Source organism: Panthera pardus, unplaced genomic scaffold (assembly GCF_024362965.1).
Source record: "Panthera pardus isolate Hobbes unplaced genomic scaffold, ASM2436296v1 HiC_scaffold_27, whole genome shotgun sequence".
NCBI classification, from domain to species: domain Eukaryota; kingdom Metazoa; phylum Chordata; class Mammalia; order Carnivora; family Felidae; genus Panthera; species Panthera pardus.
The window spans coordinates 7377800-7394583 of NW_026526843.1; the positions used below are offsets into that span (position 1 = coordinate 7377800).

A 16784-nucleotide genomic window follows, 5' to 3' on the forward strand; every position below is an offset into this window, starting at 1 on the left:
TTTTCTAGTCTTACAAAGTGTATGGAACGAGTGGATGAACAATATGTAATGTCTGGAATAGAAACCAACGCATGCCCGATTATGGTTATATCGAGAAATCGAAGCTTTCCGTTTTCCCAAATGATTAGAACACAGTGAGATTACCCGGGAAAGGACTCCTCTGATAAAGCAGGAGCAGATGTCCTAATTCTTTTTTTCTTTCTTCTGGAGCCAGAAATGTAGCATATGAACCTGTGCTTTTTTCTAACTCCTCAAGAGATTAGACTTTTCTTCCCCAAGCATATGCACTGGGGCTACAAATCCCTTTTACAAATTCATTCACTTCATTAAGTGTAGAGAAGAAAATCAGCTGGGATATTTGGCATTTTTTCTAGGCAATGAGGTGGGGAATTCAGAAACAACAAGGCAGGAGTTTCCAGTCTTATTGGTGATATGAAGCTTGTATAGCAGTAAAAAAAAAAAGTCCCAGATTAATAGAACTTCTAGATTCTGTGTTTCAGATGATATGTCCTACAAGAGGTCAGAGAAGTGGAGAGAGGGTTTGAGGCCTGAAGAGGCGGGAAAACTATCAGAGAAGAAATGGTACACCTAGAAAGATAGGAAGGATTCAGAAAAGCCTAGAAAAAGCATAAGCATAAGAAAAAAAACCCACAGCAAATAATACCAGCAAAGGTGGAAACAGAAAGTAGGTAACCTTCGCGAATAGAAGCAGCGAAGTGTGGCCCCGGGGGTTGGCAGTCAATGACCAGACCTGCCTGTAAGGTCTGTGAGCTGAGGATGATGTTTACATTTCCCCAGTGGTTGGAAACAGATCGAAAGAAGAAGAATATTTTGTGACACATGAAAATTATATGAAATCCAGATTTCGGTGTCCACTAGTAGTTTTCTTGGCACACTGCCACACCCTTGTTTTTTTTTTTTTTTTTTTTAGCATGTAGTCCGTGGCTGCTTTTGTGCTTCATTGGCAGAATTGAGTGACTGTGACAGGGACCGTGTGGCCTGCAAAGCCTCAAATATTTACTTTCCCTTTGGTCCTTCCCAGGAAAAGTTTGCCAACCCTTGGTGTTGTGGATTAAAACAGAGATTCCGTGTTGTTCCAAATCCTGGTTCCAGTACTTGCTGGCTGTGTGACAGGGGCAAGTTACATAACTTCTCTGTGCTTCAGTTTTATTATCTTTAAAATGAGGATAATCATAATACCTAGCTCATGGAGTTGTGAGATTAAAACAAGGTAATGCTTGTAAAAGTCGCAAGCATAGTACCAGGCGCATGATAAAAACTGTCTTAGCTATTAAACTAAAAAAGTTTAGCTTGATAATTAAGCAAATGAGTAACTAATAATAATAGTATATTAAGTCATTTAAAGTAAATTAAATATATACTTACTTATTTCCATTTTTAATTCCCATTTTTCAAGAATGAGGCAACTCCGGTTTAGAAAGGTTAACTTGCCCGGAGCTACACAGCCAGCTAGTGGGAAAAGCAGGATTCAAGCCAAGGCATTTTGACCCCCGGGCCCATGTTGTTACTTAACCACTACCCTGTTTAGTGGGCCAGAGGGCTCACGTTCAAGAGCAGTGGTAGATAACTCTGATGGACCGAGGGATGCGGATTACAGAGGGCCTGGAATTCATTCAGTCGGCAAATCTTGAATCCCTATCGTGTCAGTAACACTTGACAGGCAGTGGTGTGAAGTGGTGGGGGTGGCCAGGCAGCAGGGGAGGGGACAGAGCATGTGGCTATAACGCGTAAGCCCCTGCTCCCTAAATGAGGGCTAAGACCCGAGTCAAAAGTGAAATCACACAAGGAGGTGATACAAGACTTGTCATGAAGCGTTCAATGCCAAGAGAAGAGAATTTGAACTAGATATTCCAGCCTAAAAGAGGGAAGGGTCTTCAAACTGCCATGCTGAGAGAGACCCCCTGGGTGAGGGTGCAGGATGGGGGCGTCAGGGGCACAGTCAGGGGCCCTTTGCAGCAGTAGGGGCGGGCGGTGATGAAAGCCAGAAAGACAGACTAAGGCAGTGGCAGGGATGGCAAGGAACATCCCCAGAGAACACTTCACAAGGTTTGGAGAAGGAAGAGGAGAATGACTGAACATGGGGATTGGGCAAAGGAAGCCAATGGAGGGACATGCGGAGGCGACATTTCTGGCTTTCTCCGTGGGACCAGAAGCGTCATGTCTACGTTTGCTCCCCTCTGAAGCACATATTTTGGGGATGTACGTGGGCTTTACCTAGGGGAAGGGTCTGCTTCATTATCTTAGTGATAGTCATGTTTTCAAATGATGTAACTTAATGCACTTACTGGACTAACCTTTTAAAATTTCGTTTCAGTTGTTTGAGCTTCTCAATTTCTTGGCAGAGAATTTCATCTTCTCCTACATGGGACTGACACTGTTCACCTTCCAGAACCATGTCTTTAACCCGACATTTGTAGTAGGTGCATTTGTATCCTTTGTTATGTGTTCTATTTTGAAAACTTGTTTTCACTTGAGGCTTGCGCTTGTTTTCTGGAGGGGTGGTTGATAAGAATACATTTAAATATATGAAACTTTCCTCTGAGTAAAACGAATAAGGATTTCGACTCTTGTTCCTATTCTACTGTATTCCATTCTTTCTTCGTTGTTGTTGAGTGCACAGATAACACAGGTCAAAATGACAGAAGGAAGTCCCTACCCATCCCGCCAGTCCCCCAGAATACAACTGTCCTCTGTCATTGAAGGGGAGAGAGAAAGAGTGGGTCCTGGGGAAGAGTTTGCACTCTGCTCCCTAAGGCAGTGGTTGCAGGAGGGTGAAAGGCCGACGGAGGCTGCTTTCTTCTGTCTTAGTCTCTGTCTCTGTCTTTAAAAAGCAGTCGAAATGGAAAAGCTGAGTCCATGAAAGCGAGTGCCAGCCTCGGGAGAAAGCAGGTGAAAATGGAATCTAACACATGTGGAGAGGGGTTGGCCTCCAGAGGGAGGAGGCACAGCTCCACCGTTGTCCCAGGAGAGGACAGGGCGTGTAAAGATGGCTGCTGTACACGAGTAAGATGGCATTCCTGCCTGCTGGCTTCTATTTTTATCTGTGGAGTAGGAGGTGGGAGCACCTGCTGAGAAGGAGGTAGGAGCAGGCGGCCTATCAGTTTTCTGTTGTAGAACAAATTAGCCTAAAATTTAGCAGCTTAAAACAACAAATATGTATTACCTCACACAATTTCTGAGGGTCAGGAATCCGGGAACAGCCTAGCTGGGTTCTGGCACAAAGATCTCTTGCGAGGTTACTGTCTCGCTCTGGGCTGGAACTGCACTCTCTCAGGACTTGACCGAGGGTGGGGGATCCTCCCCAGGCTCACTCACATGGCTGTTAGCTGGAGGCCTAAGTTTTTCTCCAGGGACTTCTCCATGGGGCAGCTCACAACATAGCTTCCCCCAGAGGGAGAGCATCAAGATGGAAGCCGAAGTGTCTTTTATAACCTAATCTAGGAAGTGACCATCATCCCTTCCACCACATCCTATTGGTCACACAGATGGACGCTGATACAGTGTGAGTAGGGACTACACAGAGGGGCGAGTACTAGGAGGCGGGGGTCATTGGGAGCCATCTTGGAGGCTGTCTTCCACAGGTAATAGGAGTTTGGAGGAGATTTGGAAATAGTTGTAGAGAGTGGGGGAGCGAGTGAGCGAGTGAATTGACCAAAGAAATGCTGTGGGACTGCTGAGCGGTATTAGGGACCCATTTGGGTTTGAGGAATAGGTAACTGACAGTGGAATCAGTCTGCCCTGTTGTACTATTGTGTCCAGGAGTACTTGGCTGGCAGCATGAAGAAGACTGAGATGGGTCCTTGCAGGTTTGGGGTCTAGTTCAGTGACTACAGTGAAATCCCAGAGAGGGGCAGATGAATCCACGGTATAGGGAAGAGTGTTATTTTTTAATTTCTTTTTCTTAAGCTTATTTTTTTTTTTTATTTTGAGAGAGGGAGAGAGAGAATCCCAAGCAGGCTCCGTGCTGTCAGCATGTAGCCCGACTCAGGGCTCGATCTCACAAACTGTGAGATCATGACCTGTGCCGGAATCAAGAGTCGAGACACTTAACCAGCTGAGCCACCCGGGCGCCCCAGGAAGAGTGTTAATAAGATGTGGCTGAGAATGGAAGTAAAGAGGAGAGAGGGCTGGACTGGTTGTTTGAGGGAAGAGTTGAGAACTCTTTGCGTGGGAGGTCCCAGGGAGGTGGGGGAACCATCCGAGTGGGATAGATAAACAAACATGGAAGCAGAGAGTGTGGTTGGGGGTGAGATGTTTGAATTAGTGGTTTCCAAAAGAAATAGTTTTAAAAACTGCTTCAGAATGAAGTTTCTGCCAAAGAGATTAGCAGAGGGGCGCCTGGGTGGCTCAGTCGGTTGAGCGTCCGACTTCGCTCAGGTCATGATCTCACGGTCCGTGAGTTCGAGCCCCGCGTCAGGCTCTGTGCTGACAGCTCAGAGCCTGGAGCCCGCTTCAGATTCTGTGTCTCCCTCTCTGTCTGCCCTTCCCCCATTCATGCTCTGTCTCTCTCTGTCTCAAAAATAAATAAACATTAAAACAAAATTAAAAAAAAACAGATTAGCAGAAATATTTTTTAAATAAAGACTTTAAGCAGCATGTCTGTGAACGTGAGGTCTTACTGAAATGCCATTCTGGAGTGTTTTCGTTTTCTGGGAACGAACTTCAGGCAAAAAAGAGAAAACCCTATAAATAAGAGAGGAACCCTAGCTGGAAGACTCCCATGAGACCAGTATAACTTCCTGTCCTGCCAGTCTTTGAAAATTTTTTGAGCAGTCAAGTGGCTTGATCCACTATACTTCTCCAGAAACGAGGCTAAATATTCTCCATAGGTTTCTGAGTCTGTTAGGAATTCCGGTTCCTCGATACAAACGCCTACCATGAACATTGACTTTTACCGGGAGAGAGTTGTCCTCTTGCTGGCTCTATCAGTTCGGATGTAGGTTTGGTTTTATGTGACAGTGACCCAAATTAACCCAGGTTGAAGCAAGGTAGAAGTTTCTTTCTTTCTCATGTAAAAGTCTGAACTGGTGTGGCAGCTCTACCTCACAAAGTCATCAGGGACCCATGCAGCCTCCTTGCAACCATCCTTGGGGAATTGCCCTTTCTCTTAGGGGCCAAGGTGGCTCAGCCCTGTGTCCGCCGATTCTTTTTAAGGACGTGACCCAAGATAGGTACACATCATTTCCACTTTAACATCCATTGGGTTACACTTACCTACAAGAGAGGCTGAGAATTACATTCTCTATCTAGGTGCCCATGTACACAGATGAAAATTGGAGGCGGAAGTGAGGAGTGTGTCCTCCTAGAGAGGAAGGGAAAGATAGATATTGGGGATAAAACTAGCAGTCACTGCCATGTTGGCCCACATGTTATTTTGTTTTTTCTTTTTTCAAGGAATCACTATTTTTTATTTTTTTAAGTTTATTTATTTATTTTTGAGAGAGAGAGAGAGAGACACACTGCACAAGTGTGGGAGAGGCAGATAGGGAGAGAGAGAATCCCAAGCAGGCTCAAACCCATGAAACCATGAGATCATGACCTGAGCCAAAACCAGGAGTCAGGTGCTTAACTGACTGAGCCACCCAGGCGCCCCACGGAATCGCTATTTTTAATGATCTTTGTAGTCTAGAGTAGTTTTAGATTTACAGAAAAATTGTGAGCATAATACAGAAAGCTCTCATATACCCCATGCCCAGGTTCCCCTGTTATTAACATCTCACATTAGCATGGTGCACTTGTCACAGTTCGTGAACCAATATTGGCACATTATCATCACCTGAAGCTCATACTTTATTCAGGCTCTCAGAATTTTTCCCTCATGGCCTTTTCCTCGTCCAAAATCCCATCCACGATGCCACATTTCATTTAGTTGTCATGCTTTGTTAAGTTCTGGTCGACCGTGTCGGTTTTGCAAACTTGTTTTTGATGACCCTTGATAGTTTTGAGGGGCTACTGGTAAAATGTTTTGCAGGGCGTGTCCCAACCAGAATTTGTCTGACATCTTCCCCGTGATTAGCCTGGGGTTGTGCATTCTTTGGGAGGAAGTCACAGAGGTAAGGTGCCATTCTCCTCGCGTTGAATCAAAGGTACATACTTGCAGGCATGTTAATAATGTTGGCGTCAGCCTTAATCACTTGATTGAGATAGTGTTGGTCAGGCCACTCCACTGTAAAGTTACTCATTTTCCCCCTTTCTATATCGTACCGCTTAGATGGAGTCCATCTCCTCAAGGAGTTCTTTCCATGGGGTATTTATCTGTCCCCCTCCATTTATTGTTTTCTTGTCATTTATATCAGGTTGGACTCAATGGTATTTATTTTATACTTTGGGTCATGATACATTACTACTTTCTAAAATCTTGTTGCCCAAACTGTTCCTGCTTTGGCCATTTGGAACTCTTTCAGTGGGTACTTTGTCCCTTTGTCCCCTTACCACCATCGTTATGTGTTTTGAATTTTTTTAAGTTTATTTATTTTGAGAGACAGCGCATGAGCGGGAGAGGGGCAGAGAGAGAGGGAGAGAGAGAGAATCCCAAGCAAGCTCTGAACTGTCAGCATAGAGCACAGTGCAGGGCTCGAACCCACAAACCATGAGATCCTGACCTGAGCTGAAACCAAGAGTCGGATGCTTAACCGACTGAGCCACCCAGGGGCCCCGAAGTTTTGTTTTTTGTTTTTTGTTTTAAGTAGGCTTCACACTCAGCGTGGAGCCCAACACAGGGCTTGAACTCACAACCCTGAGATTAAGCCCTGAGCTGAGATCAAGAGTCAGATGCTTAACTGACTGAGCCACCCAGGCACCCCTTGTACACTTCCTTACTTCCTAGGGAAGATGCTTCACACTCTTCTTGTATATTTTCTGCCCTAGCCTTGAATCAGCCATTTTTCCAAGGATCCCTGGTTCCTCTTATTGGGGAATGGTATTAGATATCAGGATCTGGGCTGTAGTGTATTCAGTGCCATTGAGGTATCCTGGCTTCTAGGCCCTCTCAGCTGACACAGGGAGGAAATATGTATGTATATGCTAGCTGCTATATGTGCGTATATCTATAAATACATATGTAACCATCCGTATGTCTGTTAAGCTAAACATAAGTTCATACTGATGTCTCCAACTCTAATCTGTTACCACGTGCATCCTCCTGGCCGCCTCCTCTTGACTGATCTGTGAACTCCGATTCCAATAGTGAGAAACCTGGCTCCCACCATTGGAGACCAAACTTCTGAAGATGGTCTTTCACCATCTTGAATGTGTAGTCTAAATAGCATTAATGGTAAAAAAGAAATTTGCCTTAACCTATTAATTTTAGGTTGCTATTTTCTTGGGAAGAGCTGCTAATATTTACCCCTTGTCCCTCTTACTTAATTTGGGTAGAAGAAGTAAGATTGGATCAAATTTTCAGCACATGATGATGTTTGCTGGTAAGTTGTAACTTTCCCTCTCTTAGCCTACTCCAAGAAGCCACTCACCACACATATGCCAACTTGATTTTAAATGGAAATGATGTGCTAGTAAGATGAGACTCCCTGAAATGTGGAAGTCGCAACCTCCAATAGAAAATTCTTTTTATGGTGTCCGATTCCCTTCTGTGAGAATGTTTTTCTGGTTTCAAATTCCTGGTTTAGAAATACAGCACATGTAGTGGAAAAGATAAAGATTAATGTATTTTCACACAAAAACCTGTTATGTATTTACGACAGCTGTATTCACAATTGCCAAAATCTGGAAATAGCCCAGTGGGTGAATGAATAGGCAAACTGTAGGATGTCCATGAGGCCACGGAGTGCTCCTCAGCACTGAAACGCCAAACTGTGGATAAGCACAACATGGACGAACCCTCAGGGCATCGTGCAGAGTGAAAGAAGCCAGTCTCAAAAGGTTACATTCTCAAAAAAGACAAAAGCGTAGTGATGGAGAAATAGCTCGGGGGTTGGCAGGGGTTTGGCAGGGTGACAGAGAGGTTGGGCTAAAACTGTGTGGCCCCAAGGAATTCGGGGAGGGGGTTGGTGAGGGCGACGACACTGTTCTGTGTCTTAGTCGTGGTCGTGGCCACACACTTTGATGCATCATCAAAGCGCATGGGACTGTACCCCAGAAAAGAGTAGATTTTAGTATATGTGAACTTAAAAATAAAATGTTAACTATTATTAAAAGGTCAGGGCATGTCAGTATCATCTGCTAATTCTCTTTATCTGTGTATGCTTTCGTATGTTCATGTAGTTGTTCATGTGCTTCTGAGTTCTCAGAATGTGCTTTATTTCTCTGAATTTATGAAGCTCGCGTTGGTAATGAGTTATCGAAGGAAAAGACCTCTTCCGTTCCCTTCTAGGCCTCCGCGGCGCAATGGCATTTGCTTTGGCCATTCGGGATACTGCAACTTACGCACGGCAGATGATGTTCAGCACCACGCTTCTGATTGTGTTTTTTACTGTATGGGTATTTGGCGGCGGCACAACTGCCATGCTGTCATGCTTGCATATAAGGTAGGTAGCGCCTGGGGACCTCATTTGCAGTTAAATGATCATTCAGGGGGTTTTTTCTTTTAATTAGGAGAAAATTCTAAGCTTTGACGAATGTATGAGGTTTTATTTCTTTCCTTTAAAAAAGTATACAACGTAGTACGGAGAAAATGGGAAATGGGCAAAAGAAAGTTGTTCACACTTCGAGGGATGTCCTTCCAAGATCTCTTGCTGTGCATTATATATATATTTTTTTAACAAAAAAGGGGCAACGCTACAGGGATTCCTGTAAAGTGATTTTTAAATGTAATCTAGCATGGACATTTATGTCAGTAAATATATTTACATCATAATTTAGTGGCTGCATACATCATAAGTTATTTAAACAAATCCCTGTCTTTGGACTTTTGCATTGTTTCTAGGATTTTTCTAGTAGCATTAACATTTGAGGATTTGCTATTAGTATTACCATTAACAGTGTGAATGTTCATAAACGCATACACCAATGTGCATTTGTTTGATCATTTCTTCAGGATCCATTCCTAGGAATGGAGTTGCTTAATCAAAGGATATGCATATATTTAAGGCTTTTGACCCATATCACCCGATCAAATCAAAACTGTTTCTTCTTATCTGCAGCCTGTGAGGCAATCCAGTTTGTCCCAACCCTAATCAGTCCTAGACATTATCTTTCTCTCTCAACTTTATGATCACCACTGTTGCTAACCTGACAACCCAAGGCTAAGATTGTGAAGTGTTAAATGCATACTCATTAATGTATTCAGTTGGAAAGCTCCCTGTATCTCAAGAGTTCTGCATTGTTTCCATGGATACAGCAGCCTGTGTTGCTAAAGCTTTTGTAGATTTTAGTTCTGTGTTTGGCTGAAACTTCATAGACCCTCTACTGAGCCTCTAGAACATGTAGGGTTCACTAGAGAAAACAGCATTTAACATTTTATAAAATCTCTTCTCCCTGTTTTTCATTTTATTATGCCTTTCTCTTTTTTATTTTATTTATTTTTTTAATATGAAATTTATTGTCAAATTGGTTTCCATACAACACCCAGTGCTCATCCCAACAGGTGCCCTCCTCAATGCCCATCACCCACTTTCCCCTCCCTCCCACCCCCCCATCAACCCTGTTTATTCTCAGGGGTTTTTTTACATTTTTTTTTATCATTTATTTATTTTTCAGACAGATACAGAGCATGAACGGGGGAGGGTCAGAGACAGAGGGAGACACAGAATCTGAAACAGGCTCCAGGCTCTGAGCTGTCAGCACAGAGCCTGACGCAGGGCTCGAACTCACAGACCGTGAGATCATGACCTGAGCCGAAGTCGGACGCTTAACTGACTGAGCCACCCAGGCGCCCCTATTCTCAGTTTTTAAGAGTCTCTTATGGTTTGGCTCCCTCCCTCTCTAACTTTTTTTTTTTCCTTCCCCTCCCCCATGGTCTTCTGTTAAGTTTCTCAGGATCCACATAAGAGTGAAAACATATGGTATCTGTCTTTCTCTGACTGACTTATTTCACTCAGCATAACACTCTCCAGTTCCATCCACGTTGCTACAAAAGGCCAGATTTCATTCTTTCTCATTGCCACGTAGTATTCCATTGTGTATATAAACCACAATTTCTTTATCCATTCGTCAGTTGATGGACATTTAGGCTCTTTCCATCATTTGGCTATTGTTGAAAGTGCTATTCTAAACATTGGGGTACAGGTGCCCCTATGCCTCAGCACTCCTGTATCCCTTGGGTAAATTCCTAGCAGTGCTATTGCTGGGTCATAGGGTAGATCGATTTTTAATTTTTTGAGGAACCTCCACACTGTTTTCCAGAGCGGCTGCACCAGTTTGCATTCCCACCAACAGTGCCAGAGGGTTCCCATTTCTCCACATCCTCGCCAGCATCTATAGTCTCCTGATTTGTTCATTTTGGCCACTCTGACTGGTGTGAGGTGATATCTCAGGGTGGTTTTGATTTGTATTTCCCTGACGAGGAGTGATGTTGAGCATCTTTTCATGTCATTATGCCTTTCTCTTAAACATTCTAAAGACCAGCCAGCCCTAAATCACACTTTGAATGTTGTTATTTTTGTCTTTATTTCTCTTTACTATTCAAACTCCTTTCTTCCAATTTCTGTGCTATTATGGCATATAATTGAAAATAATGTTCTTATAATTCTGATCATGACTTCAGGGAAGCCCTGGCATTTGTTGAGCACCTGCTATGTGCTGGGCATTGTGCTAAGTGCATTTCACATATTTATCTTATCATAACACCTCCATTTTGCAAGTGAGGAAATAGTGGCTTTAGAAGTTTCTAAGCTGCTCAAGGTCATACAGAGAATGAAGTAGCAGACAGAGAAGCCTCCAGTCTCACCTTTCTCGTGGACTGTGCTGCATTGAGAAATGAGGGTGTTAAATTTCAGAAGGATTAAACTCCTTTCTTAAGAGCTTGTAGGTGAAGATTTTTCCTTATTCTACTGAGAACAAAATTAAATATAATTTATGAGAAATAATGCTGTCCAGTAGAGTCTCCGTTCTCTTTCCTGGCTGACATCCACACAAAATTACCCATGCTTACCCCCCCTCCAAGAAAAACACCCCTTCTCATAGAGTTGAATCAATCTCACCAGCTCTGCAAGTGCCTTGGCCCATCTTGCCTGTCCCGTAGCATAGTTTGGCACTTAATTATATGCATTGCCTTACAGTCTTAGATTAGTTCTTTTTATTGTTGTTTTGGGGTTTTATGAACTCTGTGTGAGCAGAGGCTGGATTTTACGTTTCCTTTCCTCCCCTGAAATGTTTCTAGTGCAATTTTGAGGATGCTGATAAGTCCTTAAAGTTTAAGATTCATGCAGGCTTAGATCTGACTCTGGGTTCTTGCTCCTTCATTCACCAATTCTATGATCTTGGGCAAGTTCTTTAACCTTTGTGAGCCTGTTTCCTCATTTGTAACGTGTGTGTGATAGTACCTGCCTCCTCCAGGGTTGTTGTAAGGATTCAGTAAGCTAATGTCTGTAAAGCTCCTAGCACAACATTTCAAATGTACCTTTTATTCATTCATTTGATTAATACCAATGGATACCAACCATGCGCCAGGCACTGTTTTAGACTCTTACTGGTTCTCAGGTTGGGGGAGGGAAGGCATTTGGCAATGTCTAGAGACATTTTCGATTGTCACAATCCCAAGAGAGGAGGCTGCTCCTGGCATCTCGTCGGCAGAGGCCAAGGATGCCCCTTAATGTCTGGTAGTGCACAGAGCAGCACCCCACAACAAACAGTCATCTGGGCTGAAATATCAGTAATGCAAAGGTTAAAAGACCCTGCTCTGGAGGGAGGGATATAGTGGTAGCAATAAGATAGAAAAGGTCCCTGGTCTCATGGAATCTATACTTCAGCGGGAAAAGACAGACAATAAGCTAGTAAATGAATAAATGAAGAAAACAATTTAGATGGTATTAAATACTGTGACGACAAACACAGTACCGTGATAGTGACTGGGGATAGAGTGAACTTTATACCCAGAGGTAAGCTAAGGTCTCTCAGGTTCCATTTGAGCTCAGTCTACCTGAATGACAGGACATTGAGAGTTAAACAGTGAGCGAGAAGAAGAGTGGTCCAGGCAGTGGGGAAAGCAAGTGCAAAGGCCCTGAGGCAGGACGAACTTTGCCTGTATAATGAACAGAAAAAAAGCCCACATAGCTGGAAATAGTGATTGATGGGTAGGTAGGAAATGAGGTGGGCAAGACCCTACAGGGGCAGGAGTTGGCAAACATGTCCTGTAAAGGGCCAGATAGTAAATATTCTAGGCTCTACAGCCCATATGGTCTCTGTCTCCACTACTCAGCCCTAGCGTGAAAGCAGCCATAGATAATATGTAAATCAGTTGCGATGGCTGAGTTCCCAGCAAACAGGAGGCATACCAGATGTGGCCTCTGGGCCGTAGTTTGGGAAACCCTGCTATCTGGTCTTGTAGGACATGGTGAGGAGTTTGGATTTTAAAATCCGGTTGGAAATCGTGTAGGATTTTAAAGCAAGGGAGTGACGTGATCTGTTTTACGGTGTGAAAGGATCACTCCAGCTGTTGTGCGGACAAAGGGTCCTCAGTGAGCTGGAGCCAGCCAGCCAGCTTATCCCTGTGTCCTTTCAGGTAGTTTGTGACAGTCACACTTGGCTTCCTGTCATTTCCCGCACACACTTGGCAGTCCTCTGTCTCCGAGCCTTTGCTCCTACTGTTTCCTCTGCCTGGAATTCTCCTTCACCCCCAGGAAATAGCACAGCTCAGAGGCCTCCTCCCTTTGCCCTCTTCCAACGGAGCCACTCTTCCTTCCGTGTGCTTCCCGCGGGTATCTCTATGACAACGCTTATTTGGGTTGGCCTCGTGATGACAGGAGTGCTGTACGAGCTGCTGTTTAGTGAGGATGAAGTGATGCATCAGATACCTTTAAAATCTTTAGATACATTTTCTCATTTAATCCTTGCATCAACTCTAAGTGGTGGATATTATCCCCATTTTCCAGGTGATAAACTTGGAGTTCATTGGACTGCATAACCCAAGTTCACACAGCTAGAAAGGGGCCGAGGCCAAACTGGAGCCCAGCTCTCCTTGATTGCAGAGCCCTTGGGGGATTGTGCTCTAGTTGTTTCTGTAGCCCCCACTAGTCTGTGAGCTCCTTGAGGGAAGGGGCTGTGTCTCATTCGTGTCTATGCCCTGTGCCTAGCACAGTGCCTGGCAGATAATAAATGCTCTGTAAATGTTTATTACGCTGACCTGGCTTCTAGTAACATTCTGAGTGTTACAAATGTGCTATCTCCAAGACCACTAGATGTCACTTTATGTACACAAATGGGTCCAGAGTTTAATATGGCTAAGAAGGTATTAAGCAGCTTCTGGCCATTTAACACAGAAGAACTGAGCCTTTCTTTGAATTATGAATCTAGTCATGGCTGTCCGTTTTCAAGTACTTGACCATGATTCACTTGCCTTCCAGATGAGGTCTTGCATCATTTTCCTCCCTTCGGTGTGTTTGTATTCTGAGATGCTCCTGCTACAGCTTCTCACACTGCTGTTTTTTCTGTGTTGTCTGTAGTAGTGACCTTAATCGATAAACATTTGAGCACCTATTGTGTATCAGGTACTGTGCTAGACTCTGGGGATACAGAGATGAATTGAGACATGGCCTTTACCCTCAAGGAGCTCACAGTCTATTTGGGGAGACTGACAGGTAAATAATTATACTCTACTCTGCTAAGTGTTCTAATAGAGGAATCTAGAAAGTGCTGTAGAAGAATGGAGGAAAGAATGATTCCACCTGCAGGGGTTATAGAATGATTCGTTCGGAATTAGAAAAAGTTGTCGGGAACACATGAAGGGCCATGTGTTTCGGTTAGAGGGGATGGCCTGAGCAAAGGCATGGAGGCTTGGGAGAGGACAGGGGCCAGGGAGAGAAGGGGGTGGGAATGGCTAATAGAGGATATGTAGAGGAGAATGAGGAGAAATGAGAGTGGAGAGGTAGGTCAGAGTGGCAGGGGTCGCTAGTTTGTAGCATCTTCAAAGCCGCCCAAGGGGGTTTAGACTTGGCCCTGTCGCTTGTAAGCCACTCTCAGTCTTTTGCCAAGGGAATGACCCAGTGAGTTCCATGCTTTAGACACCTGACTCTAGGGGACAGCCTGGCAGCTGGACAACCTTTCGGCCACTGCCTCCGACCTCATGAGTCAGAATGAGGCCTGAGCCCGAGCAGTTGGGATAGAAAGGAAAGAAGATTTGGGAAACGGTTTAGAGAAAGAATGAACAAAGTTGGTGGGTGCTGGTCTTGAGGGGAGAGAGGGGAATCAAAGAGAGCTTCATAATGAAGCTGTTCCCTGGGTTACGGAAAGCAGGAATTTTAAGCACATAAAAGATAATTATGAAGAACCGAGGCTAATATCTGTCCATTAGCCTATGAAAAAACACTGTAACCGGGCCCTCTCTTCGGTCATCATAACAGAATGTTGCCATGAGAGCTGAGAGGTCCGAAAACACGCAGCTCCCTCCTGGAACTGCATTGTGCCCGCCTTATGTTTGGAACTAGCCAGCGGTTCCTATTCGGCAATCAGGGCGGCGCTGCTTTCCCCGACTCTGCTTCTAGTGCACTTCCATTCGGGGCCGAGAATGTTATTTTTCTGAAACTGGTCAGTGGGATTGCAGGAAGGGAATCATTAGTAGACCCTGCCTGCCTCAGGATCCAAGCTGTTGCTAAGGAAAGTGGCAGGGGCCAAAAATCGACATCAACAAGCAGAGAGAAGCAAGAAAATGTTAACCATTCCGCAGCTCGCATGTTAGGAAAAGTAGCTGCCTGACACTGTTCGTATGTGAATAGACCTTGACTTGGCCTCAAGATCTCATTTGCCTTTTGTGTTTCTCCTTTAGGGTTGGTGTTGATTCCGACCAAGAACATTTGGTAAATATGCGTTTGTGTTGTCTCTAGCATTTTTGTCGAATGTGCAGCTGTTTGGAAAGACAGTGGTCTACTCTAGACTTCACGCCACTATTATTTAGATCCTGTCCTGTTTGTACCAGCTTTTAACTGACATCATTCCTGGCTTTTCTCACCGCTTGATAGAGACAAAACCAAATTCTAGACAACATGTGGTTATCAAGGGTGACAGCTCTCATATCTGTGGGCCAGCCTGGGCTTTGGCCACGAAGGGGAACAGTCCCTTAAGCACTCCTGGGTTTTCAAGTGACTGCTCTGGCACAGGGAGCCTTTTTCCACTCTGGTTTGAGCATGAAGGCTTGTCTCTGATGTCAGCCTCACTCCAGCTGCTCTTCCTGTGTAACTTTCCAATTGGATGACCAGCAGCTGCCCTTGAGAACCGCCTGGAAGCTTTGCAGTCTTCAACCAGTCTTCCCTGACTGTTCAGGAGAATGCACTTCCTTGCCCTGGGCCTCAACCTTGCTTAATCCTAGGTGTTCATTTCTCATTTGTTCCTCTGAACCTGAGCCTGAGACTGACCATCCTTTTCTGGTCTTTTCTATCTGCTTTTTAAAAAATAATTTTTTTTAAGTTTATTTATTTATTTTGAGAGAGAGCATGAGCAGGGGAGGGGCGGAGAGAAAGAGAGAGAGAGAGAGAGAGAGAGAGAGAGAGAGAGAGAATCCCAAGCAGGCTCTGCAGGGTTAGTGCAGAGCCCAACGCGGGCTTGACCTCATGAAACCGTGAGATCATGACCTAAACCAAAATCAAGAGTCGGACACTCAACTGACTGAGCCACCCAGGCGTCCCCCCATCTGCTTTATAAGGGTCTCTGAGCACCACTGAATACATGACTCTGTCCTAAGACATTAGATGGGAAATCACAGAAATTAAATTTTTAAAGGTGGAAAGCATCTCTTTTAAAATACATTCTTTTTCTGTCTGAAACGAGCCGTGGTCTATTTGTCTTCAGGGTGCGGTTCCCCCCAAAAATACATTTCTCAGATTCATTTCCTTGATGCTAATTTTGTCAGCTGTTGAATGATGAGTGTGTATGTAACACAGTAAGTACTCGCCTCTTTTGTGGTCAGAACCATACAAGTGTAGTTTCGTGGGCTTGAAATACTTGCACAAACAAGGCTGGATAAATCCCCATGATGCTGCGCTGCTTGGAGTGGTGTCTAAGAGGTAGTAGCTCCCCAGTGCCTCCACCCCTGTGTCCAAACAAGAATAAAATATCACACGGCTCACCAGACAAATGCTTTGTCATGATCCACGTAAGTCTTCACCCGCTGTGTCACCTCAGTCACCACAGAGGACAAATAGAAATGGAGAGAGAATGCCAGGTAGGTGAGTCCCAGCTGGGACATACAGAAAAAATACCATTTTTCCCTCGCCCTCAAAACCTTGTGGATGTCTTGGTTGGTTCTATGGTTTAGTCAGTGTTTCGAGTGTCCACTGGGAAGCAGAGAGGAACATGATAGTAAGTATGGAGTGTGTGGGGGTCGGTGTCCAGGTGTTTCTGTGCTGAAGGGGTCATGAGATTTGTAGATTAACTGCCCTTGGAAACGCAGAGGCACGCAAACCTCTGTGTACTGGTGTGAAAGGAAGTACACCTGTACTCCAAGATTCTTGCATTGTGTATGTTTTGGTACATGCTGAGAGGAAGATTTATTTAGTTTGAAGACCAGGAAGGACAGGAAAGGACCAAAACCCAGAATCTAAACTGTGTTCTTCACAAATCATGGAACCATGGAACATCCATGCTGCAGAGGGCTTTTGAGATTCTCTAAGCCTCACGCCGTGTACGTGAAGAAATCCAGGCCCTCAGAGGGGAAGGGA

General features: G+C 44.5%; 1 protein-coding gene across 4 annotated transcripts in view; it reads left to right on the forward strand.

The window, feature by feature from the left end:
* Positions 1-16784, forward strand: part of SLC9A6 (solute carrier family 9 member A6) — a 62998-nt gene that overhangs the window by 33165 nt on the left and 13049 nt on the right. For 3 of the 4 annotated variants that reach the window (XM_053891423.1, XM_053891422.1, XM_053891420.1), the window contains 5 exons: positions 2336-2449; positions 7331-7442; positions 8351-8504; positions 13623-13712; positions 14897-14927. In XM_053891423.1, coding sequence (XP_053747398.1) covers positions 2336-2449; positions 7331-7442; positions 8351-8504; positions 13623-13712; positions 14897-14927 — 501 coding nt within the window. The remainder of the gene's footprint in view (positions 1-2335; positions 2450-7330; positions 7443-8350; positions 8505-13622; positions 13713-14896; positions 14928-16784) is intronic. The other variant, XM_053891421.1, reaches the window with a different exon arrangement.